Consider the following 26,127-nt stretch of genomic DNA (forward strand, 5'->3'; position numbering starts at 1 on the left):
AACTTAAGCATTACAAAACGTCTATTAGATCAAATAAACCTCACATAGCAAATAAGCCATACATTTTTTTGGTTACCAAATTCAACACTCATTGACCTCCATGCAAAAACTCCTTGCTTGGTGGGCGAAACAACGCCACCTGCTGGAGGGAGACAGATTTCCCGCCAAGTTGGGTCTCTCCCTTTTTCTTCCTCTCTGATAATGCTCACCCCACGCAGCGTTGCAGTCACACTTGCAGCTCATTTTGGGTTTCAGTTACGAGGTGAAAACACCTGCTGCCACTAAAATCCAGAGTACAATTCCTGAAGGAGAGATATGAAAAACGGCCTTCACCCAGATATTTAAATTTAGCTAGGCTTTCATTACCCTTGTTTTAGTAAATAAATTCCAAAGGGGTTGCCAAGGGAATCTTTTTCAGTTGGCTACAATAATTCTTAACATTGTAGCTTGGTAAAAGTAGTTTATATTTTATCTATTTTACCAGGAACATTGATGTTTATTTCAAAATGTTTCGTCCATCCTCATGAAATTGCATTTAAATGAATAGGCCTACAGAAAATACATTTTAATTCTAGTTCTGGTGATTCAATTCTAGTTCTTCTCATTCTACTAGTTCAATGGGTGCAACTGTAGATCATGACATCACAACTCAGAATATTTCATAAGATAGCTATGTTTATTGCAGAATGTTGAAGGTGTTCAGTATGTTTTCAGGAACAAATTAAATAAGTTGTTCATTCCTGGCGATGTGCTGTCATTAACCTGGAATTTAGAGAAGAATAAATTAGAGATAAAATGAAAATCTGAACAAAATGTCACACTTATTCCAAGACACATTCTAACAAATGACAGAGAAATCAAATTTTTATATACCAGAATAATTCTGCTCATTTGGATGTTCACCCATTGGCATATTACTGGGCTCTCTGCAGTGTTCTGTTGTCCCTTGCTGGTGGCCTGCATGGGCCCTCACATTGAAGGTGGATGGCATTGCATTTACAGTTTCACTGTGGGGACCATACATGTGGACAGAATCATAGGCAAAACCCTGGGGCTGCATGGATGATGGAGTAGGGCAAAGATAAGAGGCAACACCGTGAGTTGGGCTGTTGATCAGTGCATAGTGTGGAAGGACCACATCAGGGGCAGCCTGGCAGCAGCGATGGTCTGAGGGTTTGACTGGCATGTAGGCACCACTCATGGGGCAGAGGGTTTGAAACAAGTTGGCACCACACATACGTATGTGATGGGAGCTGAACCGGGGCCCAAAGTCCTGGTGCATTGGCAAGTTGGCCTGGTCAGGGAGGTAGCCTTGCTCTTGCCCACAGCCAATCACAGTCCTAGATCCTCCTGGGCAAGCCACAGCTGTTGGCATCCCGGCCATAAACTCAGGGCGTGCCAGGTGGCAAGGTCTCCAGCTGCTACCACATGCTTCAGGTCTAACATACTGGCACTCTGGCATGGCCGCAGTAGGCGCTGTGTTACATGGCCTTTGTGAATCTACAGGGATGATAATAAGAGGAGATGTGTTAGGAGGGTTAATGTCACACAATATTAATTTTAACTTAAAGAAAATAAATAACAACATGAAGTGATGAACTACAATTGATACATTAGGGTCGGTATGATATAAAAAAAAAAGAGCATTCTATATTATCCTTTCACAGCTATCTGCTATTCAACTGACCTGCTTCTCTGGACCAGCTGTTAATGAACTGGGGTTGTTGTGGTTGAACATACATCTGTGTCACTCCCATAATGCTTTGGGAGACCAATGGAATCATATATGGTGTTCTTCTGCTCTCCTCATTCACATGAAATGCTAGTGCATTCTGACCAGTGCACTGATACATGTGGGCAACTGTGGCCTGGGTGAGTGGCAATGAAGGGGGTCTTGTTTCCTCCTGTGACAAAAATGGGGGATTATGCAGAGTGGCTGTTGTTTCCTGTGGAGCTGATACAGATGGGTTTGGTAAACTGGGTGGCACAATAGGAGGGTACATTGATCGGAGGGCCTCTATTTCCTCTGCCTTGGAGGTCTTTGTTTCCTCTGGTTGTGAGATGGCTGGGCACATCACACTGGGGACTGTAATGGCTTGTGGCTTTGAGATAGATGGTGGGCTAAGCAATGGGAGTGCTCCACTTTCTTGAGCAATGGAAATCGTCGGGAGCACCAAACAGAGTGTATTAGCCTCCTGTCCAGCTGAAATCGGAGGATACACTAAACTAGAAGCACTTATTTCTTCTGCTGCTGAAACACCTGGTGGCATGAAGGTGGGTGGGCCCATAACATTGAAGCCTGTCATCTCATCTGACACCTTGGGTAAAATACCAAAGTTCACCCCATTCATTTGATCCACTATCATTTCATTCATGTAGGGGTTGTAGGCATTTGCATCAGGTAATGCTTTATTTACGTCCATGTGCTTGTAGAAAGAATTGTCTCCAGGTAAAAGTGTATTCCAACCAAGTTGGGTTAAGACAGCCTTATTTCCGCCACCAAAAAGTGGAGGGTCCTCAGTCAACACTAACGGCGTGACCAATTTGGTGGCTGGCTGATCTTTGACCATTTGTGATGGGGCTATAGGCGGGGTCAAACAGGGTGTGCAGTCAGACTGGGCGTTGCCCGGTGCACCAGTGGCAGCACCACCAGCTGCTGCTCGAGCATTCCTCATTTTCTTACTGACTGATGAGTCTCTCTGAAACACTATGGTCTCTGGGACATTGTCTGACTGCACCACAATCATGTACTCACAGGGCACAGAAGGTGTCCTGATCAGAACAGCATTGGATATGAGATCGATCTCACTCAGTGGGACCCTCTCGAAGAGAGCTGACTCGGTTCGCCGGGTCCGGTCTGAAGCAGCAGAGTTGATGTCACAGTCAGCCGTCATGCAGTCGGTATTGGATTTCCTGCGGAAGACGACTACATCATCGGTCTGCTCTGCTGAGATGGGGTGAGGGGACACGTTAGAGATACCTGTCTGCAGAAGGCTCTGAAGGCCATTGTCATTGAGGTATTGGCTTGCTAGGGAAGTTACTTCTGAAGCTTCAATTGAGTCTGATAGAACAGGCAATGTTGAGACAGTGTACAGAATGTCCTGGCTGTGGATCCAGGGCTGCTCAGCTCCCTGCTCCTCCACTCCTGGAATACTGGGAAGGGTTGGGAAAATCCCGACCGGAGGGTGAACTCCACATGGTTGGACATATGGACCACCAGAAGAGACTGCTGTGGCACTTTCATTCTGAACTGCCAGTGGAGCAATCACAGTTCCAATGCCATGACTTGGTAACTTAGGCACTATAAAATTGAAACAAATATGATTGACTTGTCAGGTGTTCAATTGTAATTTCTTAAAAAGCCTGATTTGTAACAGAAACATGAATTAATGTATTTATTACAGTACTCTTCAGGTAAATGTTTTGATGCCTGGGCATGGCCTTATCATTATGGACTATTATCTAGTTAGGCCTACCTTTAGTTGTATTGAATTCTCTCACGAGGGCTTTGATAGCAAGAGTTGGATTTTCTGTACACAACATAGCAAGAAAATATGTTACTTCAGTTTTCGCAACAGATTTCATCCTATGTTGAAAAAAACGAATGCTATTCTCCACAAACATGTATACCTGTCCTGAAGCGCAAGAGCTCAGCAAAGTACAACTGAGCAAACTGTGAGATGTAATCTGGCCGCCTTTTCACTACCGCCCGACTGAGGCCTTCCAAAAGCGTCCTCAAACCCGGAGGCACGTTGACTTTGGCGGGATAGCTGTAGGACATCTCGGCTTCAATGGAGCATCACCTCATAGAGAGAATTCTCCTGATGGGAAATACTATATCAATTAAATCAATCAAATGCATCTGCCTATATTAACGTATATAAAGAACCCGTCAGCTTCAGATACTTTTTATGTAGGTTGACTGCGTTTCAACTTTTGTCTGAAAAGTAAATGAACTTACTCTGCGAAGAAACTGTCCTCTTTTCAATTCCCGTATTACAAACGCAAAACAATATGATGTCAAATTACTTTACCAATAGAGGTAACAATGTAATAAAACGGTAAAACGAATTTCGAAATAAGCAGTTAGTCATAATAACGGGCGTGGTCCACATTGGAAAGGCATTATTATGCGTCAGCTTTAGATCACAATGCATGGCATCTAAACTTGCCTCCCGCCTCCTCCATATTGTGGCCAACTAATCAAAGAAAGTATTTTTTTCTTCATATGGGCATAAATTAAACCACAAGACCGATGTTATCGGCATTACAATATACTGAACAAAAATATAAACGCAATATGCAACAATTTGCAAACATTTTACTGAGTTACAGTTCATAATATAATAAATTCATTAGGCCCTAATCTATGGATTCCACATGACTGGAGAGGCAGGGGCGCAGCCATGGGTAGGTCTGGGAGGGCATAGGCCCACCCACTGGAGAGCCAGGCCCAGCCAATTAGAATAGTTTTTTACCCACAAAAAGGCTTTATTACAGACAGAAATATCTGGGATTTTTTATTTCAGCTCATGAAACCTGGGACCAACACTTTACATGTTGCGTTCATATTTTAGTTCAGTGTAGAAACAGCTCATTTGAAATGCTGGATTAATTGACAGTCCTTTATTGAACAGTTTGTAGATCTCTTTAGACACCACACAGGACCACCCTGTTACAATTGAACTATCTCCACATCATCCTCTACAACCCCACAACAAAGTGGATAGAGCACATTTCTAAGACAGAAATGTCCCATTTATCTTGTTGGTATACATATAATGACATTTAACTCCTATCATTACATGTCATTATAAGATACTTTGCTCTTACAGCTGTGGACTTACTTTATACCAGCACTTTATGGCCACACTCAGTAGTCAACACTTTTACATCACACCAAATCTTACATCCCTTTACACAATCACAGGAGAAGATGGGAGGTCACTGACGGACTTCAGTGTAGATGTAAAAAAAAAAGGTGTTCAAACCCATCCTTGAACATGAAAAAAGAGTCCCACTTTAAATGAAACAGCATATTGAAGCTTTCACAAGCCATTTACCCTAAGGACTATCTATGTAGATTCTTCAGAACTCTTTCATGAGAATATGCCATTTTATATGAAGGGTGGAAAAGAGTTATTCTTAATTTAGCATGCACAAGATGTAAAGACTGTTTATATCACCCTTCAGTATGAATTAAATAACATTTAAATCACCCTTCACATGATTGGGGAGTCCCATTGGGCGGCGCACAATTGGCCCAGCATCGTCCGGGATTGGCCGTCATTGTAAATAAGAATTTGTTCTTAACTTACTTGCCTAGTTAAATAAAGGTAAAATAACAAAATGAATGTAATGTGAATTAAATACTGTTTTAAATCACACTTCATGTAGTATGAATTAAAGACCGTTTATATCAACCTTCATGTAGTATGAATTTGCTAATGAAAGATTTGTGCTATGTAGTGCTTGCACAAGTAGTTAAGCATTTGTTATTCATTTGAAGTGGGACCCAAAAAAATGTAAACGAAGTTTGTGACAGCTAATCAAACTTCCATTTTAAAATGAGCACTCTTCTTGCTTGCTTTTTATTGCTTAGAGACCATACCTCAGAGTGATTATAAAAACAGTGATACAATACCCTGCACTTTCAATTTAGTTTGTGACTGTCTTGAATGTTTCACTCATCATCAGTGTGGCCTGATAGAAAAGCCCGATCAAACTAAAATGACAGAATATTAAGCTTTAATGTCCAGTTTGTACAGTAACCTAAAACCTACCATGATTATTACAATGCCTGTAGTTAATAAGGACCTTGTTGGATTTAGTTAAAAACCAGAGTAAATATTAATATAAATGTGTTCTGTTGTCATCCAAAGTATCTCAGGAAAAAAATGTTCCGATTCATAGTACACAGCTGTAGAAAAGGATCTTTCAGGTCCTTGGGTCACTAATAATAGCCCTGCCATTGCATGCATAGTGTGCAGATCAATGCCCACTGCTTGTAAACTAAAATAAATTATCTATAACATTGTTTGGATATTGCATTGTGCAAAAATGTTACAAAACATTTTAGAAGTGCATGTTATTTGTAAGCTAATATGTGAATGTCAGAATGTAAAAGCAATTTCATAATATTCAGAATTCAAGGTACCTGACACTAATATTACAAGGTTTCACTGCATGGCATAGTACACTCTGTATGGCACGCTGCGTAATACAATACTACAAGGTAGCAGGCCATTAAGTACTTGTCCCATCATTTAGGGGGTTGTTGTCACCATAAAACTTCACTAATACTTTCTTATTGCAGAAAAAATGATTTGTTTGTTGGCATCATGACAAGCAAAGTAGGGCCATTTAATCTAGGACACATTTCTGAAAAACCAGAGGCGATAATTGTATGGATATTGGTCAATAAGAGGGTACTACAACAGCGACAACTAATACAATCAAGAACCTTTGTCTTGCCTTGTCACATGAGGCAAACACAAACAATTGGGGAATAACCATTTGATCACGATTATGGGTTGTAATCGAACATCTCTTGTACATGTCTTCCCAAGAACATGACAAGAACACAAAAGACAAGTTTACTTACTGTTTAACTGTACTGTTACTACCTGTAGTCAAGAAAACCTGACAATGAGAATAAGGTGTGCCTCTTCAAGAAGTATCCTATGTATCATTATGTATGGTCCAAAGAATGGAAGGAAGGTTTGCAGGGCTAAAACCCTCCACTAGATTAAGAAGAAAATGCTATTGACTATGAAATTGTTGGTTTATTGTATTTGGATGTGTAAAACATCTATCAGAAAAAGGGGGGGAAACTATTTTGTCTGATGAGTCATACTGTGGTTTTGAATAGAAAATAGCCATGCTTCCTATATCATCAAGTGCACAGCTGGAGACGGAGTCGTTGCCTCATCATTATTCGTCCAGTGGTGGGCGGGGTCATTGGGGTACCACTTCCTTCAGCGTGGCCATGGCTGAGTGGATGCGCACGTGAAGTCTGTTCTCAAAGTCATAGCCTGCATAATCCTCCTGAGAGGCAGAGCACAGAACAAATGATGACTTCACAATCAGAATGGACTGTGTTACGTAGTCATTTCAAACCCAATCGGAAAACCCTAACCATTCATATACATGTCATCTGATAACTGTACCTTTGCCTGAAGCAGAAATGCTCTCCCTTTTCCCACCGTCTGGATAGAAACACAATGCAAAAAAAATCTCATTAGTCCATCGAGATAAATCCTTTAATACAATTTTGGACACAGACACCCACATACACACACAGATTGTCTGAGTTGAGATATTCTCACCTCTGGCTGGGCAAGCAGGACACATCCAAGCTCATAGCAGGAGTATGGCTGCACATAAGAGTTGGTTTGTCGACCAAACTCATCTCTGGCAGCCAGCTGGAACGACTAGATGGGAGGAGAAAGACCAAAGGAAAATCAAATTCTATAATTGACCACAAATACATAGTGAGTTACATAATTAATTGTACCTGCATAAGATAATGTAATCACAGTACAATAATGTGCTCGGGAACAAATGACCTGGATGGCATCTTTATTATTTCCATGACATTTGTGGATGGAACCGAGAAGGAGGTTTTTCAGACCTCTGCACGATGTGTCATCCACACTCTGTAACACTGAAAAGAGAGGAGACAACGGACTCTATTTGACCTGTATTGTGGAAGTTCAGCGCAATCGGAAATCCCCTTTACATTTCTATCGCTCAATCTGAAAGCGATATTCAGCGATACAGACTGAACAAAGCCCAATGTCTCAAAGACAGAAATGTTCAAATACTTCACAACATTTAGTACAGTGGTTTGCACCCCATTGTGTCAAAGGAAACTCCTTGACTTGGAGATCCCCCTCTGATAAAGGTCCAGCCCTTACACTGATTCATGAGCTGCAGTTTGGAGGAGGAGCAGTTGGGCAGAGCCTTCCACAGGTACAGCACCTCTATGACCCCCAGAATGCACAGCTCTCTGGTGGGAGACATCTTCCTCAGTCTCTCTGCCTGCAGTAGGACGGGGGCAGAGAGGCCATGGTAGAGAAAGGGAGAGGGTTCATGGTTGTTAGTTTCACAAAGAGTGGATAAAGATATGGCAAACACATCTGGGTGAAAATGACCCACCCGCTTGAGGGCAAACTGCTCAATCTGGTTGTTCTTCCTCTTGAACAGTTTCTGGACATCTTTGAAGACATCCTTGGCACCATCTAAGTCCCCTGCAGCTCCCTGACATACTTTACAGGGAGTGGGGGGGGGGGGGGGGGGGTTAGAGTGTGAGATCATTTTGAGAAGATGATGAAGACGATGAGAATCAATGGTCCACACGTTCCTGGGGCAGTGGCTCTCTCACCTCCAGTCAGGTAGGCATAGTAACACTGTGACCATCGGGACTCATTCTTCAGCCTCTCAAATGACCTAAACGCATCCTCAAAGTTCATCTCGATCATACTGCACCAGCCTGAAGTCAAGACAAGACAAATGGATACATTCTGAATGAACTGAATGTACATGATGAGTGTCTGCATGTGTGGGTGCTCATTTGAAAGTAAGCATGAATGTCAGGGAAACATACCAATTTCATAGAGACACACGTGCTGGATCTCTCTTTGGTCTGATGCCAGCTCTAGTGCATCATGGAAGGACACCAGAGCACTGTTAATTTGGCACTGGAGATAGATGGGATAGAGATAGCATCACTTTACACAATTACGAGCTACTAGGGTCCTATAAAATCCACACCGAGGAGAATGCGGATGGAATCACGGAATCCAGACATGCATTGAACTTAGTAGGGAATCAACTAAATGTATTGAACATTTATTAAATTTGCCCAGGTTTATCATAACACAAAGAGAATGCAACTTTCTAAATAGGCAAAGAGAATTCCCCGTCTGTGTATGTGCGGTGCGCGCCACTTTGTGCAGCCATTAGCGATGATGCTAATGAAAAGTATTTTGGTAGATGGAAAGGCTTTCCTGAAATCTACAAAGTACCTGTCAGAATTACCTGTCAGAATTATATCATGATTATCTGTATAAATCCAGTGGGTACTTGTTTTGAAAACTCTACCAAACAACATTATCTTGCAAGGTGAGTGCTGGAATTAAAGGGGCAACTATCTACATGTCTATAAAAAAAAGAAATTAAATTCAAGACCTCAAAAGTAGTCTCCTGATGTGGTTTAAGCATTGTTGTGGACTTAGAATATCAAATGTAGCTGTTTTTCTGTTTAAAAAAGTGTGATTTTGAGAGTGAAAACCAGGGGAAAATTGAAATCCGGAAAAACAAAACAGAGAAAACGAAATTTAGGAAAAAGCTAAATGTAATTAGGCAAATAATATAATAGCTTTTATAGAGCCCTAAGCTACTAAGACCTACAACAACTTACTGTATTGTACAACGCTAAGCGGCAACAGGCTGTTATTTCACAGTCAGATGACCCCATCATGCTCACCTCTAATCTCTGAACCCGTCCTTTAAAGAACATGAAGAGGGAGGAATTGGGGTAGACCACAGCCTTCCTCTGGAGAATGGCCTTGGCCTCCTCCAGGCCTGCCTGAGTGTCAGAACCATCCAGAGCAAAGAAAGGCAGCACTACTGTGTGGTACCACAGGAGGGCCAATCTGGGCAGAGGAGAGAGGAAGCAATCAGGTTTATTTGTGAGACAATTCTAGATGTTTTTATTAAATATCGATTACTGTACATTCAAGTTTGCTAGATAGTTAATATGAAACATTGACTTTCTTGACAAAGAAAAGCGTTGTAAAGATGGCATATAGAACAAAATTGCACCCCACTCCAGTAATTTGGTAAAACACCATCTCAATTTCATAAATAGCAAATGGTAGTTTCTGTCTCCGTTTCTGTTATGTCTTTTGTCTAATGCAGCTGTTTTACTAGGATCATTTATTCTAAGTCCACAGGGCCTTTTTTCACCACTAGCCATTCTAATAAGCACGTGATTACCGCTATTCTTAGGTCTACCTACTTCTTACGTCACGAGTATTCACCATTCAACTGCCACTGACAGCATGTAATTGTACTTAATGTTTCCTCAATTCTCTATGACATCAAATATTCCCATTTGACATATTTTACTAACTAACACCTGTCCCTGGTTGCATGTATTATACAATGAATAAATACCCTATGATTATAATATGCCATTATGATACTACAGATATTACAGAACAGATGGCCATGTATGAGACAACAGGAACAAGCACTGTGCCAAGAGCTGGGAAAGAGATGAGCTGGAACACGTCAGCAGAAGCTGATCATGCAGAATAACACAACACGTCACACCCGAATTAAATCAACATCAAGACCTGTGCTCTGCTTTTCTATCAAACGATGACATCATATCTACGTATAGCAGCTCACTCAAGCAGTAAAAAGAACTGACAGTGACCTGAACATTATGAACTGTTGGGAACTGACTTTTAAACTTGAAAATATGAAATATCCTTATGCATGGCACCGATGCAGAGAGGGGAACTCTCTCTGAGGAGACTCAGTATAGGAGAAAGAGTTAAGTATCAGTGCTTGTGTGAATGTCTTTTGTCTTATACAGTTGGGTGAATAAACTTGGTTTAAACTTTACTAATCGTCTGTGAGTTTTACTAGGTTCATTTAGAACCTAACAGAACATAATCCCTTTCCTTCTCTCATTACTTGAATGTCATTCCCTTCAGTTATGAGTAAGGCCTCGATTCAATCCGTAGCATTTCAGTTCAGCAACAGAGGTGTATTGGCTGTTCAGACGTGTAGGAGGAGACTCAGTATAGGAGAAAGGGTTAAATATCAGTGCTTGTGTGAATATGTCTTTTGTCTAATGCAGCTGTTTTATTAGGTTCATTTAGAACCTAACAGTTGGCACTGCGAGTAGGGTTCAGCACGATTTATAGTCAAACCAGAGAATCCAGATCAGTGGAGCAGGAGCTGGCAACAAGGTAGGCACAGTTCCTACAAATCAAATCAAATCAAATTGTATTTGTCACATACACATGGTTAGCAGATGTTAATGCGAGTGTAGCGAAATGCTTGTGCTTCTAGTTCCGACAATGCAGTAATAACCAACGAGTAATCTAACTAACAATTCCAAAACTACTGTCTTATACACAGTGTAAGGGGATAAAGAATATGTACATGAGGATATATGAATGAGTGATGGTACAGAGCAGCATAGGCAAGATACAGTAGATGATATCGAGTACAGTATATACATATGAGATGAGTATGTAAACAAAGTGGCATAGTTAAAGTGGCTAGTGATACATGTATTACATAAGGATGCAGTCGATGATATAGAGTACAGTATATACGTATGCATATGAGATGAATAATGTAGGGTAAGTAACATTATATAAGGTAGCATTGTTTAAAGTGGCTAGTGATATATTTACATCATTTCCTATCAATTCCCATTATTCCCATTACACCTTGGGGAGATGAGAATTGTGGGCTGAAAAATTATAGGATACGGACCTAGAAAGTCTGAGTTTATTCAGTCGGCCCATTGTGTAACGACCAGTTATAAATATATGTTGTAGGGTAGGTTCCGTTAACCCCTCTGGGATATGTGGGACGCTAGCGTCCCACCTGGCCAAAAGTCAGAGAAAATGCAGAGCGCGAAATTCAAATAATTACTATAAAAATCTAACTTTCATGAAATCACACGTAAGATACCAAACTAAAGCTACACGTGTTGTGAATCCAGCCAACATGTCAGATTTCAAAAAGGCTTTTCTGCCGAAAGCAAACAATGCTATTATCTGAGAGTAGCACCTCCGTAAACAAAGAGAGAAAACATATTTCAACCCTGCAGGCACGACACAAAGCACAATAAAAATTTAAATCATGCCTTACCTTTGACGAGTTTCTTCTGTTGGCACTCCAATATGTCCCATAAACACCACAAATTGTCTTTCTGTTCGATTAATTCCATCGATATATATCCAAAATGTCCATTTACAGTATTTGGCGCGTTTGATCCAGAAAAACACCGGTTCCAACTTGTGACTACAAAATATCTCAAAAGTTAGCTGTAAACTTTGCCAAAACATTTCAAATTTCTTTTGTAATACAACTTTAGGTATTTTTTACACTAAATAATCGATCATATAGAAGACGGGATGATCTGTGTTCAATACAGGAAGAAAACAAACTGATGCTACCTTTCTGGTCACGCGCCTCTAACAAACAGTACACTTGAATTGACCCTCGTTTTGAACAGGGCTACTTCTTCATTACACAAAGGAAAACCTCAACCAATTTCTAAAGACTGGTGACATCCAGTGGAAGCGGTAGGAACTGCAAGAAGCTCCCTTAGAAATCTGGATTCCCAATGAAAACCCATTGAAAAGAGAGTGACATCAAAAACAAAGAAATCTGAATGGTTTTTCCTCGGGATTTCGCCTGCTACATAGGTTCTGTTATACTCACAGACATGATTCAAACAGTTTTAGAAACTTCAGTGTGTTTTCTATCAAAATAGAATAATAACTAATAATATGCATATCTTAGCTTCTGGGCCTGAGTAGCAGGCAGTTTACTCTGGGCACCTTATTTATCCAAGCTACTCAATACTGCCCCCCAGCCATAAGAAGTTAAACTTATAAAAAACAATCAATCTTCATATAATCACTAGTTAAATACACATGGTTGATGATATTACTAGGTTAACTAGCTTGTCATGCGTTGCATATAATCAATGCAGTGCCTGTTAATTTATCATTGAATCACAGCCTACTTCGCCAAACGGGGGATGATTTAACAAAAGTGCATTCGCGAAAAAACCCACAATCGTTGCACGAATGTACCTAACCATAAACATCAATGCCTTTCATAAAATCAAAACACGGAAGTATATTTTTTTTAAACCTGCATATTTTGTTCAAATAAATTCATGTTAGCAGGCAATATTAACCAGGGAAATCGTGTCACTTCTCTTGCGTTCATTGCACGCAGAGTCAGGGTATATGCAACAGTTTGGGCTGCCTGGCTCGTTGCGAACTAATTTGCCAGAATTTTACATAATTATGACATAACATTGAAGGTTGTGCAATGTAACAGCAATATTTAGACTTAGGGTTGCCACCCGTTCGATGAAATACGGAACGGCTCCGTATTTCACTGAACGAATAAATGTTTTGTTTTTGAAATTACAGTTTCTGGATTTGACCATATTAATGACCAAAGGCTTGTATTTCTGTGTTTATTATATTATACTTAAGTCTATGATTTGATAGAGCAGTCTGACTGAGTGGTGGGAGGCAGCAGCAGGCTCGTAAGCATTCATTCAAACTTTACTGCGTTTGCCAGCAGCTCTTAGCAATGCCTATCAACTCCTGAGATTAGGCTGGCAATACTAAAGTGCCTATTAGAACATCCAATAGTCAAAGGTATATGAAATACAAATGGTATAGAGAGAAATAGTTGATGCATCATAATTCCTATAATAACTACAACCTAAAACTTCTTAACTGGGAATATTGAAGAACTAGGAATATTGAACCCCCAGCTTTCATATGTTCTGAGCAAGGAACTTAAATGTTAGCTTTTTTACATGACACATATTGCACTTTTACTTTCTTCTCCAACACTGTGTTTTTGCATTATTTAAACCAAATTGAGCATGTTTCATTATTTATTTGAGACTAAATAGATTTTATTTATGTATTATATTAAGTTAAAGTAAGTGTTCATTGTTCATTCAGTATCGTTGTAATTGTCATTATTACAAATATATATTTATATATAAAAATGGGCAGATTAATCGGTATCGCTTTTTTTTGGTCCTCCAATAATCGGCATCGGCGTTGAAAAATCATAGTCGGTTGACCTCTAATTGAGATACCAATCTGTCATTACCATGCCACTCTCGACAGTTATTACCGGTAATATGAGGTCCCGTTTATAAATGTACATTCTAACCGTGATGATGTGTGCCAGGTTGAGAAGCTTGAATTCGAGTGATAGACTCAAAGTACAGCACTAAGGACTGTCATTTAAAATGTTGGTTGGATAATTTATCAAATGTTTTAACTATGATGCGGATAAAGCGAGAGAGCGCTACTCTCAAACTGTGAGGGGTGGGTGCACTGCTCGAATGTATAGGGTCTAGGGAAGGTTTTTCTCTCTAGAAACCGTATCTTTAAGTGTCCTCCGAGAGGGAGGTTATTAGAGAACTCACTGGATAACAGCTTGACTCAACCATGAAAGGGTTTTTGTTTAACAATGTCATCATAATCCTAATGTTAAAGCATATCAATACATATGGATGGCTGGATGATACGGTACAATTAATTGCATACAAGGCTCATAGTCTGTGTCTTGCGTTAACACCCAAGGATGAAAATGAAGGAGACAGGCATGGAGACTAGCATTCCATGGGCATAGAACGGAAAGGATGGACGGTTCTTTCCCCAGTCTTAGTCGATTCAAGGGTGGTGTGAAATTATTAAACATGTATTTTCTCTCTTCCCTGTTCAAGTCATTATGTTTTTAGGTGTCGTGGGATATAAGAGTGATCATTGTTCCAGATGAGGAATTGGTGGAAATGTAAAATTGATTTGAAAATGTTTTAGTATGGTTCTAAATATAGTAGTGACTAATGTGTTATGGGTTAGATGGAATGATTTATGTTCAAATGTATTTGTAGCAGGAGGCAAGGTACATATGAGGCCTGTGTTTGAGACAGAATGTTTACATAAGGGTGTGAGCAGAAGGCAATGTGACTGGGGGAGATCTGTGGGTGCTCATAAATTAAGGTCGGGGTGATAGTCTCTGGGGATGACACCACTCTATGTATATTGCTACAGGAGATAGCTCGTAGGAGAGGGAGACAGCTAACTGTGCACAATATAAAGACTATTATGACGTTAAATTGAACATTACACATACCCAGTTCATGGTGAGAGTAGCAGAGATGGTGTTGGCATTTCAGACATTATTGTCAACTTTCAAGAAACCTGTGACTCAGAGTTTTGTTAGGTTGGATACTATTTTAAAGTCATTAATCTCTTCCCCATTTCTAAACGCCAGCAAACACTTGACATATCTCCCAGAAGATTGTGACCAATCTAACCTGAGCACAAGAGAGTATTATCCACAGGTACAGACAGTAGCAGAATACAGAAGGTAATTGGAGATGTTGGTGGCTAGGGGACCGGATATGAGTTGGGAAACAGGTAGAAAGTATCTGAAAGGGTCTGTCCTAGATCTATCAGTGAACCACGACAATAGAAGAGCAGGAGACTGATTCCAGGCAGTAGCTATTCTCACAGCAATCGCTGTAGGGACAGTAAGTGAAGGAGGCTATAGTAACAGCATGGAATTGGGAATACGGAGCAAATTGGGGATTTTGTCATGGGCAGTGTTAGTAGTAGCAGGGGTTACTTTAGTAGCATTGTTGGGACATCGTTTTCTGAGGGCCTTGATGTTGAAACGTATACACAGTGCTGAATTACCTCAAGAAGAGGTAAAGTTGATTAAGGCCACTGCACGTATATATCGGGTGGCTATGGAGGAAGAAGGGGAGCAAAGTGAGAATGACATGGCTTGGGAACACCTCTTGAAAGCCCATGGTCTAAGGGGGAAGACTGGGTGAAAGCATGAGGTGTTTTTTTTAGGGCTTTCATTTTTGTGGAACCCAGCAGAGAAGTATCCTGAAGGCAAAGTCGAGCAAAGAGAGAGTGGGAATTGTCATGTTCTCAAACTTTTTTTTTTAACGTTGCTATATATAATTATGCATAGTTTCACACATGATTAATACTGTTATGTTTTGTGTTTGTTTTTGCTTTTCAAGTCTTGTGCTATCACTCTCTTAGGAACCAGAAGTTGAAATGGAGAAAGTCAAAATCCACAGCTAAAATGGAAGAAGCCAAAAGCTCCAGCTGTCATTCGGTTGTCCGACAAGAAATGGGAATAGGAGTGTGCAGAGTGTGATTATAGAAGAGAGGCCATAAGTCTTGGATTTGTAAACATAATAATCAACTGTGAATGTTAATCATGTTTTATTTTTTTGTTAATGTTTTATTATCATTGTTTGTTCATGTATAAGTCATTTCCTAGTTGACATAATGATGAACTGTGTGGAGTTAATGTTCAACAGGGGGAACTGTTGGGAACTGACTTTTAAACTTGAAAATATGAGATATCCTTATTCATGGCACCGATGCAGAGAGGGGAATGTATGATGTTTACATTCTACCAGGATATGTTATTGTCAGACATTAGGGATCTATGGGAGGAGAAGTGACACAGTCTGGTACGAGTCAACATGACAGACGTGAGTTGGGGAGGAGTGAATCATTTGGGGCCGAAGTGAGGTCAGATGAAGTGAGGAAGAACATGTATCACTAAACTTCTGGTTAGCAACAGAGGTGTATTGGCTGTTCAGATGTGTAGGAGGAGACTCAGTATAGGAGAAAGAGTTAAGTATCAGTGCTTGTGTGAATGTCTTTTGTCTTATGCAGCTGGGTGAATAAACTTGGTTTAAACTTTACTGTCTGTGAGTTTTACTAGGTTCATTTAGAACCTAACAGAACATAATCCCTTTCCTTCTCTCATTACTTGAAAGTCATTCCCTTCAGTTATGAGTAAGGGCTCGATTCAATCCGTAGCACTTCAGTTCAGCGTTATAACGTGATTGAAATGTAAAGGTAATTTCCGATTGAGCTGAAGCATATATGAGAGTACCAGGTGTTCTGGATGACTGTGTGATAACGCTTTCGATATCGGATGTGAATAAGACCTTACAACAGGTCAACATTCACAAATCCGCAGGGCCAGACAGATTACCAGGATGTGTACTCAAAGCATGGGCGGACCAACTGGCGAGTGTCTTCATTGACATTTTCAACCTCTTTCTGATGAGTCTGTAATACCTACATGTTTCAAGCAAACCACCATAGTCCCTTTGCCCAAGGAACCAAAGGTAACCTGCATAAATGATTACCGCCCCGTAGCAGTCATGTCGGTAGCCATGAAGTGCTTTGAAAGGCTGGTCATGACTCACATCAACAGTATCATCCTGGATACCCTAGACCCACTCCAATTAGTTTACCACCCCAACAGATCCACAGATGACACAATCTCAAATCGCACTCCACACTTCCCTTTCCCACCTGGACAAAAGGAACACCTATGTGAGAATGCTGTTCATTGACTACAGCTCAGCGTTCAAAACCATAGTGGCCACAAAGCTCATCACTAAGCTAAGGACCCTGGGCCTAAACACCTCACTCTGCAACTGGATCCTGGACTTCCTGACTGGCCATCCCCAGGTGGTAAGGGTAGGCAATAACACGTCTGCCACGCTGGTACTCAACAAGGGGGCCCCTCAGGGGTGCGTGCTCAGTCCCCTCCTGTACTCCCTGTTCACCCATGACTGTGTGGCCAAATATGACTCCAACAACATCATTACATTTGTTGATGACACAACAATGAGACAGCCTATAGGGAGGAGGTCAGAAACCTGGCTGTGTGTTGCCAGAACAACAACCTCTCCTTCAATGTGAGCAAGACAAAGGAGCTGATCGTGGACTACAGGAAAAGGTGGGCCGAGTAGGCCCCCATCAACATCAACAGGGCTGTAATGGAGCAGTTCGAGAGTTTCAAGTTCCTTGGTGTCCACATCACCAACGAACTATCATGGTCCAAACACACCAAGACAGTCGTGAAGAGGGCACAACAAAACTTTTCCCCCTCAGGAGACTGAAAAGATTTGGCACGTGCCCCCAGATCCTCAAATAGTTCTACAGCTGCACCATCGAGAGCATCCTGACCGGTTGCATCACCGCTCGGTATGGCAACTGCTCGGCATCTGACCATAATGTGCTACAGACGGTAGTGCGTACGGCCCAGTACATCACTGGGGCCAAACTTCCTGCCATCCAGGACCTATATAATAGTAGGTGTCAGAGGAAAGCCCAAAAAATTGTCAGAGACTCCAGTCACCCAGGTCATAGACACACGGCAAGCGGTACCGGAGTGCCAAGTCTAATACCAAAAGGCTCCTTAACAGCTTCTACCCCCAATCCATAAGACTGCTGAACAATTAATCAAATGGCCAGCGGACTATTTACAGTGCCTTGCGAAAGTATTCGGCCCCCTTGAACTTTGCGACCTTTTGCCACATTTCAGGCTTCAAACATAAAGATATAAAACTGTATTTTTTTGGTGAAGAATCAACAACAAGTGGGACAGAATCATGAAGTGGAACGACATTTATTGGATATTTCAAACTTTTTTAACAAATCAAAAACTGAAAAATTGGGCGTGCAAAATTATTCAGCCCCTTTACTTTCAGTGCAGCAAACTCTCTCCAGAAGTTCAGTGAGGATCTCTGAATGATCCAATGTTGACCTAAATGACTAATGATGATAAATACAATCCACCTGTGTGTAATTAAGTCTCCGTATAAATGCACCTGCACTGTGATAGTCTCAGAGGTCCGTTAAAAGCGCAGAGAGCATCATGAAGAACAAGGAACACACCAGGCAGGTCCAAGATACTGTTGTGAAGAAGTTTAAAGCCGGATTTGGATACAAAAAGATTTCCCAAGCTTTAAACATCCCAAGGAGCACTGTGCAAACGATAATATTGAAATGGAGGGAGTATCAGACCACTGCAAATCTACCAAGACCTGGCCGTCCCTCTAAACTTTCAGCTCATACAAGGAGAAGACTGATCAGAGATGCAGCCAAGAGGCCCATGATCACTCTGGATGAACTGCAGAGATCTACAGCTGAGGTGGGGGACTCTGTCCATAGGACAACAATCAGTCGTATAGTGCACAAATCTGGCCTTTATGGAAGAGTGGCAAGAAGAAAGCCATTTCTTAAAGATATCCATAAAAAGTGTTGTTTAAAGTTTGCCACAAGCCACCTGGGAGACACACCAAACATGTGGAAGAAGGTGCTCTGGTCAGATGAAACCAAAATTGAACTTTTTGGCAACAATGCAAAACGTTATGTTTGGCGTAAAAGCAACACAGCTCATCACCCTGAACCTACCATCCCCACTGTCAAACATGGTGGTGGCAGCATCATGGTTTGGGCCTGCTTTTCTTCAGCAGGGACAGGGAAGATGGTTAAAATTTATGGGAAGATGGATGGAGCCAAATACAGGACCATTCTGGAAGAAAACCTGATGGAGTCTGCAAAAGTCCTGAGACTGGGACGGAGATTTGTCTTCCAACAAGACAATGATCCAAAACATAAAGCAAAATCTACAATGGAATGGTTCAAAAATAAACATATCCAGGTGTTAGAATGGCCAAGTAAAAGTCCAGACCTGAATCCAATCGAGAATCTGTGGAAAGAACTGAAAACTGCTGTTCACAAATGCTCTCCATCCAACCTCACTGAGCTCGAGCTGTTTTGCAAGGAGGAATGGGAAAAAATTTCAGTCTCTCGATGTGCAAAACTGATAGAGACATACCCCAAGCGACTTACAGCTGTAATCGCAGCAAAAGGTGGTGCTACAAAGTATTAACTTAAGGGGGCTGAATAATTTTGCACGCCCAATTTTTCCGTTTTTGATTTGTTCAAAAAGTTTGAAATATCCAATAAATGTCGTTCCACTTCATGATTGTGTCCCACTTGTTGTTGATTCTTCACAAAAAAATACAGTTTTATATCTTTATGTTTGAAGCCTGAAATGTGGCAAAAGGTCGCAAAGTTCAAGGGGGCCGAATACTTTCGCAAGGCACTGTACATTGACACTCCCCCTCCATTTGTTTTGTACATTGCTGCTACTCGCTGTTTATTATCTATGCATAGTCACTTCACCCCTACCTACCCCCACCCCTATGTGCAAATTACCTCAACTAACCTGTAGCCCTGCACACTGACTCGGTACCGGTAGCCCCTGTATATAGACTCATTATTGTTATGTTATTCTATTACTTTTTATTATTTCTTACTTTAGTTTATTTGGTAAATATTTTCTTAACTCTTCTTGAACTGCACTGTTGGTTAAGGGCTTGTAAGTATTCATTTCACGGTAAGGTCTACACTCGTTGTATTCGGCGCATGTGACAAATAAAGTTTGATTTGGGAATATTGCCTTTAAATGTCAATCGCACTACAAAGCAGATCTTCAGCGCTACGGATTGAATCAAACCCCAAGTCTCTCTCTAGCTCTCCCTCTGTCTTTCCTTGCACTTCAGCCCTCTAAGAAGTGATTTAATTAATACTCATACTCACGTAGCTAGCGGGGCCTTCATGTCCTTACTCTCACTGGCATACATGAGGGAGGACAGACCCTGGAGACGGTCGCCAGGGAAACCCAGCAGGTTGATGATCTTGAGCAGGTGTGGTGGTACCATGGAGATGCAGAGATGGAAGAGGCCGTAGCCGAAGCTGACGGAGCCCTTGAGTCGGTCCAGGGCCTCTGCAGTCACAGCACCCTCCACTGGGGTGTTGTGGTTGGCCTGGTCTGAGGATAGATCCTCCTCATGGGAGGAACAGCGCCTCACACAGGTCTCCTGCAGCTGACTGATGTCACTGTGGCACTTATTGTACATCTTCCAGGCCTTACGGAGGATCCAGCCTCCTTTGATGTATGCTGTTGAGGAGAAGATACTGTAAGAGTCAATCCAGTCAAATCCAGTTAACTCTCATGATTCCTATTTTACTTGCAGATGTTTCCCAAAATTAGTAGACTGGAAATAATCATATTACATATAATTAAATAGAAAATGTATGAAAACAATACATACTGCATTGCCATCAAGCAAGCTACAGTACATCAGTAACTGAATGATTGTGGATTCAACAAATGACACATTACATGAGAGCTCCTGCTTGATGAAGGAGAGCACAGCGAGGTAGACCTGGCAGTCGGCCACAATGATCTGTCGCTGCAGGCGGTCCACAACCACGACCCCTGAACTCTGGGACTCCAACTGACAGACAGAAACACACAGTAGTCTGGTAATTCTCTGATCAACACTCAGCTAAACCATCAGCCATTCCAGCTACGTAATGAAGAAGCCCCCTGTGTTGATCATAAACAGGTCTCCATTCTATTGCTTCGTTACTAATTACATTGAGTGTGGGATTGACGTGATCTCATAGTTGCCAATATCATTAAACTCAATATAGAAGATCTTGACTTTGATTATTGATATTGATACAGCTGGAAACAATGTGATGGTGTATAACCAGCAGAAATCAAGACAGAATTATGCATGTTACATGACCAATCCCACTGGGCACGTCCCAATGTCTATTTCACATTGGTTCAATGTATTTTCCTTGAAATAACGTGGAAACAGCATTGATTCAACCAGTGTGTGCCCAGTGGAATGTTGGGATATCCTAAACATAAATGCTCCATGTAAACAAAACCTCTCTGCCTGTCTGTCTGTAATCAGTCACCCACTCACACTCTTCTTGATCTTGTTCCTGATTGTCTCTATGACGCCAACGTTGTCACTCTCACACAGCTTCTCTGTGGTCCTCAGGTCGTCACACGCCGTCTGCATCTTCTCCTCCTCAAAGGTCATCATGGCATTCTGCAACATCACACACACAACAACAAACCCATTGGAGCTTTTCAGCTAACGCTGGCACAGAGAAAACACTCATGCAAGTAATTAAAGAAATAAGTACCCGATTTTGATTTCATTGGGGTGTATTGTGAACAAATGTGCAGTAATCGGATTGAAGGAGGGTTATAACACAGGGGTTACGCAATGGTATCACAAAGCAGGCTCAGGACAAAGAGCTCTTTCTAGGCCATAGCACACGTTGAAACACTGTGACAACCAGAATCTATTGTGTGTATCTGTGTGTTACGTTTGAGACACACACTCTGGCTTGGTCAAGAATCTCTTTGTTCAGTTGCCTTTTATCAAACTGTCAGTCAAAGACATGCAATGTATGCCCTCATCCTTATATAAATATGTAGTTTTAATTTCAGATGAATTGAATGCTTTTTCAGTGTGAGGCCCTCTATGCATCAGTGGCCTGTTTGTGTTGTCATTGACCCATCCCCACACACTATCCTTCCAAGCGTTTTTTATTGCATGGGAGAGCAGAGGAGGATGACATTATCTCTCGCTTCATGGTGCTCCAACTCTGACATGAGGGGCAGTGACGGGGTCTGTTTCGTGACCATGCTGCAGAAAATCTCTGCCCCCCCCCCCAGGGAGACAAACACATCACTGCAGCAGAGAGATAGCGAGAATATCCACCGCAAAATGCGTTTGATAAGCTGAAGATGCATCCATTATGGTAATGTATAAATGAGGGGAAATGGACAATAGTGGTCACGACGATGTAATCCATTACACAAATTGGGTCACGTCAAGTCCTGACACCTCATCTAACTTACGCAGTGCATTGTATGGTTTATGATGGTGTAACGTTGCACACTAATATTGTTAGGATGAGTAATTACATTTGCCCCGTCTCTCGTAGCTTGCATGCTTGTAGTGATGTCATGAGAGAGAATGTCAGTAGAGGTAGGATGTGAACCACCACCAGGGAAGTAAGCTAGAGGTTATTGCAACCAAGGGGTCATGACAAAACACATGTCCTGTAGTCAAGATGCAGTCTGAGGAAACTCACCAGGAAGCTGACAAAACTGGCCCCAAAGCTCATCAGTGGACTGTGAGTCCTGAAGAGAAAGGACAACATAGAGTTATTTTATTTAACCTTTATTTAACCAGGTAGGCTAGTTGAGAACAAATTCTAATTTACAACTGCAACCTGGCCAAGATAAACCAAAGCAGTGCAACACAAACAACAACACATAGTTACACATGGAATAAACAAACATACAGTCAATAATACAATAGAAAAAGTCTATATACAGTGTGTGAAAATGAGGTAGGATAACAGAGGTAAGGCAATAAATAGGCCATAGTGGCGAAATAATTACAATATAACAATTAAACACTGGAGTGATAGATGTGCAGAAGATGAGTGTACAAGTAGAGATACTTGGGTGCAAAGGAGAAAAATAAATAAAATAGATAACAGTATGGGGATGAGGTAGTTGGATGGGCTAATTACAGATGGGCTATGTACAGGTGCAGTGATCTGTGAGCTGCTCTGACAGCTGGTGCTTAAAGCTAGTGAGGGAGATATGAGTCTCCAGCTTCAGTGATTTTTACAGTATGTTCCAGTCATTGGCAGCAGAGAACTGGAAGGCGGTCGAAGGAGGAATTGGCTTTGGGGGTGACCAGTGAAATATACCTGCTGGAGTGCATGCTATGGGTGGGTACTGCTGTGGAAGGGAGCGATAGACACAGAAGCTGCATTTAGACAGGCTGCCCAATTCTGAAAATTATTGATGTGAAAAGATCTGTTGACCAATTAGTGGGGGGAAAAAATCTGAATTTGGCTGCCTGTGTAAACGCAGCCAGAGAGACACTTAATTCTGCCTCATACCGAACATAATTCAAGAAAGCAGAGAAAAGATAACCAGTGCACTTGAGTATCGACTAGGTAAAGGTTATGTTACTAATGATAACTAACTAAAGGTAACAATATCATAACTGATTATCAATAATCATTACTGAAATTGTTATAACAATAATCATGCACATCTTCCCCAATACTAAGAACCAGATCTGTTTCACACAGTGCTATACTGAGGGACATTCAGTCCGTTCCTCTGTCTCAGCATCATCAGCGACTCATGGAGGGAGAAAGGCTTGATTAACCAGAAAGCTAAAATTAGCACAGTAAGTGGCAGTTTCTCCCGTTGGCACAAACAGAGCTGGATTGCAGTGAGTGCAGTGTACTACCCTTCCATTTCTCAGTCACCATTACCCATTCAACTGTTGTTTGGAATGTCAGGGCCAGGCTGGAGTGCAGAGACTACTATTTAATTTCCTGTTTTGGGGTTAGGCTATGAATGGGGATAGTTTCAAGAGACAAGGATAGATTTACATTTAAACACAAATGTAGACGTTCATTATGTTAAACCAAGTCAGTAGCATTCATCTGCAGATTTAAGATGAAATAGTGGGTAAAGCAAATCATACATAATCACAGCCACAGGTGCAAACATAATTTAAAGGACAATTATGCCTAACCATGGTCATACCCTGTTTGGTACCAGTGAGTTCTGCCAAAGAGAACAATAATGGCCTTTGTGTTGGACTTGGACAGTGTGTTTGGGGAATTACTGATGTCCACTGAGACTATAATGCTGTAATGGTACCAAAGCCTTGTATAGGCCTAGAATATAAATCGCCTGTAAGGCTCTGATGGATAACATCTCTAAGGAAATATGCTGAGCTCTGATGTTTTATCAATATTTCTGTCCAACCTTCAATTTGCCAGGGGTTCAATTTGTAGAAACTACCATGCAAATCCGTAATAATGCCTCAAGGTGATCGTGCATCTGTCATGATTGCATAGGTAAAGAAATGTGATGCACCTATACCTACATACTGTAGGATCAGTGATCACCTCAAGTTGGGAGGGTTAATACAAGTATTTGAACAGGACCTTGAAAACAGGTTGGTACAGTTAGTCTGATGTTTGAGCACACAAAGGCACACCCTTCAAATTAATCACCTGTGCAATTCAAATAATTATGTAGCCTAATACAGGGTTTCCCAAACTCGGTCCTGGGTGCAAGTTTTGTTTTTTTCCCTAGGACTACTCAGCTGATTCAGATAACCAAAGCTTGATGGTGAGTTGGTTATTTGAATGAGCGTTGTAGCTAGCACTAGAGCAAAAAACAAACGGGGGGGTGAGTTTGGGAAAGTCTGGCCTAATAGGCCTGCTGTGGGCAATGAGATCTGATGACCAAATATTACTATAGGCTACATTTTATGAAATTATGAAAAGCAGGAAAAGTATCTCACCTGTATTTTCTGAAAAGCTCGTCGCTCTCCTTGAATCCGTTGTTGAGAAGCATGTTGATACCTTGAAGAGCGAGCTCAGCGTCGTCTATGTGCTCAGCTTTCTCCTCTACCTGCTGCTGCTTGGACTGCTCTGGGCCCGCCATTGTTTATGCCTATCGTCTGCTGAATATAATGAATCAATTCAACACAGGCCAAAATGTGGTGTCAAAATTATTATTCCCTGTAGACTATCCCACATTGGTTATTGATGATGGGACTGCGCCGACATATCCTTGCAAATGAGGTAAGAGACGCGTCTTTTCAGGCAAAATTCTGAAGCTGTAACACCGGTAAATTACTAATCCGCGCGCATCCAAGGTTCGTCCAAATGCACCAAAGGCACTATTTACATGCCATTTCTGTGATTAAAATAGGTGTACTTTCATCCAGGCGTTTTGCTGTCTTGTCTGCCGCACGCGAAGGTCGTCGTCAGTCGAAAAAATGGTTGTCGTCATAACGTAGGCTATAGCTTTGGGCTAGGTATGTATAGGCTCTGGGAGGTTCCAAAGATGAAACCTGCTGTGGCAAATCAGCATCCTGCCATTGCACCGTCTGCTAGCCCTGCCTGCGACTGCTTCCCATTTCCTCTCATCAGTACCTTTTCCTGCTCTGCCTCCAGAGTCCAGTCCTCAGAGCAGATTTGACGACAGCAACAACCTTTCACCTCACAGCCAGCCAATAAGCGGGCACTTGACTGCGAGCTTCAGAACAACAGCAGTGCACTGTCACATTAGAGCAGACGCCTACAAACCTCATCGTTGAAAGGAAAAAAATCATATTTAGCAAGAAGGAATGCAGCTTGCAAAAACTAGGAAAGATATCCTCAGCATAATGTGCAAATGTGCATAACTTCAGTTTATTTCAACTCCCAGATTTGAGTTTATATATATATATATATATATATATGGGAAAGGTGGGAAAGGTGGATACATAATATATATATATAATGTATCCACCTTTCCCACAAGAATTGCAAGCACAGGCTGGTGCCGGTGTGATGTGCAGTGAGGTATGTGACAAGGGTGTATACCCAACTAGGAGAATAATAAACAAACTGAAAGGGATCCAGTATATTGAAGCATTTCATCATGTTTCATATGATGTGCAAGATGTAGATAAAGACAGAGTGGAGAGAGAGAGTGTGCGTAAGAGAGAGAGAGAGAGGATGTTGTCTGGACTCTGCAGTCCATGGTCACAGTATGAGCTAAGCCCAG

At 41.5% G+C, this 26,127-nt stretch overlaps 2 protein-coding genes across 2 annotated transcripts; both read right to left on the reverse strand.

Annotated features, from left to right (window-relative positions):
• Window positions 1-657: 657 nt before the first annotated feature.
• On the reverse strand, window positions 658-6,344 carry LOC109897489 (uncharacterized). The gene is made up of 5 exons (XM_020491985.2): window positions 3,631-6,344; window positions 3,477-3,530; window positions 1,688-3,301; window positions 874-1,500; window positions 658-762 (listed from the first exon to the last, which is right to left on the reverse strand). The coding sequence occupies exons 1-5, from the start codon at window positions 3,779-3,781 to the stop codon at window positions 758-760; spliced, it is 2,451 nt and encodes an 816-aa protein (XP_020347574.2). The 5' UTR covers window positions 3,782-6,344; the 3' UTR covers window positions 658-757.
• On the reverse strand, window positions 4,612-25,698 carry LOC109897917 (tetratricopeptide repeat protein 39C). Its single transcript, XM_020492591.2, has 14 exons — window positions 24,875-25,698; window positions 22,620-22,668; window positions 21,434-21,562; window positions 20,836-20,950; window positions 20,250-20,610; window positions 9,491-9,659; window positions 8,609-8,702; window positions 8,387-8,494; window positions 8,161-8,270; window positions 7,920-8,043; window positions 7,569-7,666; window positions 7,329-7,433; window positions 7,170-7,208; window positions 4,612-7,047 (listed from the first exon to the last, which is right to left on the reverse strand). Exons 1-14 carry the CDS (start codon window positions 25,015-25,017, stop codon window positions 6,958-6,960), a joined length of 1,734 nt encoding a protein of 577 aa, XP_020348180.2. The 5' UTR covers window positions 25,018-25,698; the 3' UTR covers window positions 4,612-6,957.
• Between the last annotated feature and the right edge of the window lie 429 nt (window positions 25,699-26,127).

Source organism: Oncorhynchus kisutch, linkage group LG10 (genome assembly GCF_002021735.2).
Source record: "Oncorhynchus kisutch isolate 150728-3 linkage group LG10, Okis_V2, whole genome shotgun sequence".
NCBI classification, from domain to species: Eukaryota; Metazoa; Chordata; class Actinopteri; order Salmoniformes; family Salmonidae; genus Oncorhynchus; species Oncorhynchus kisutch.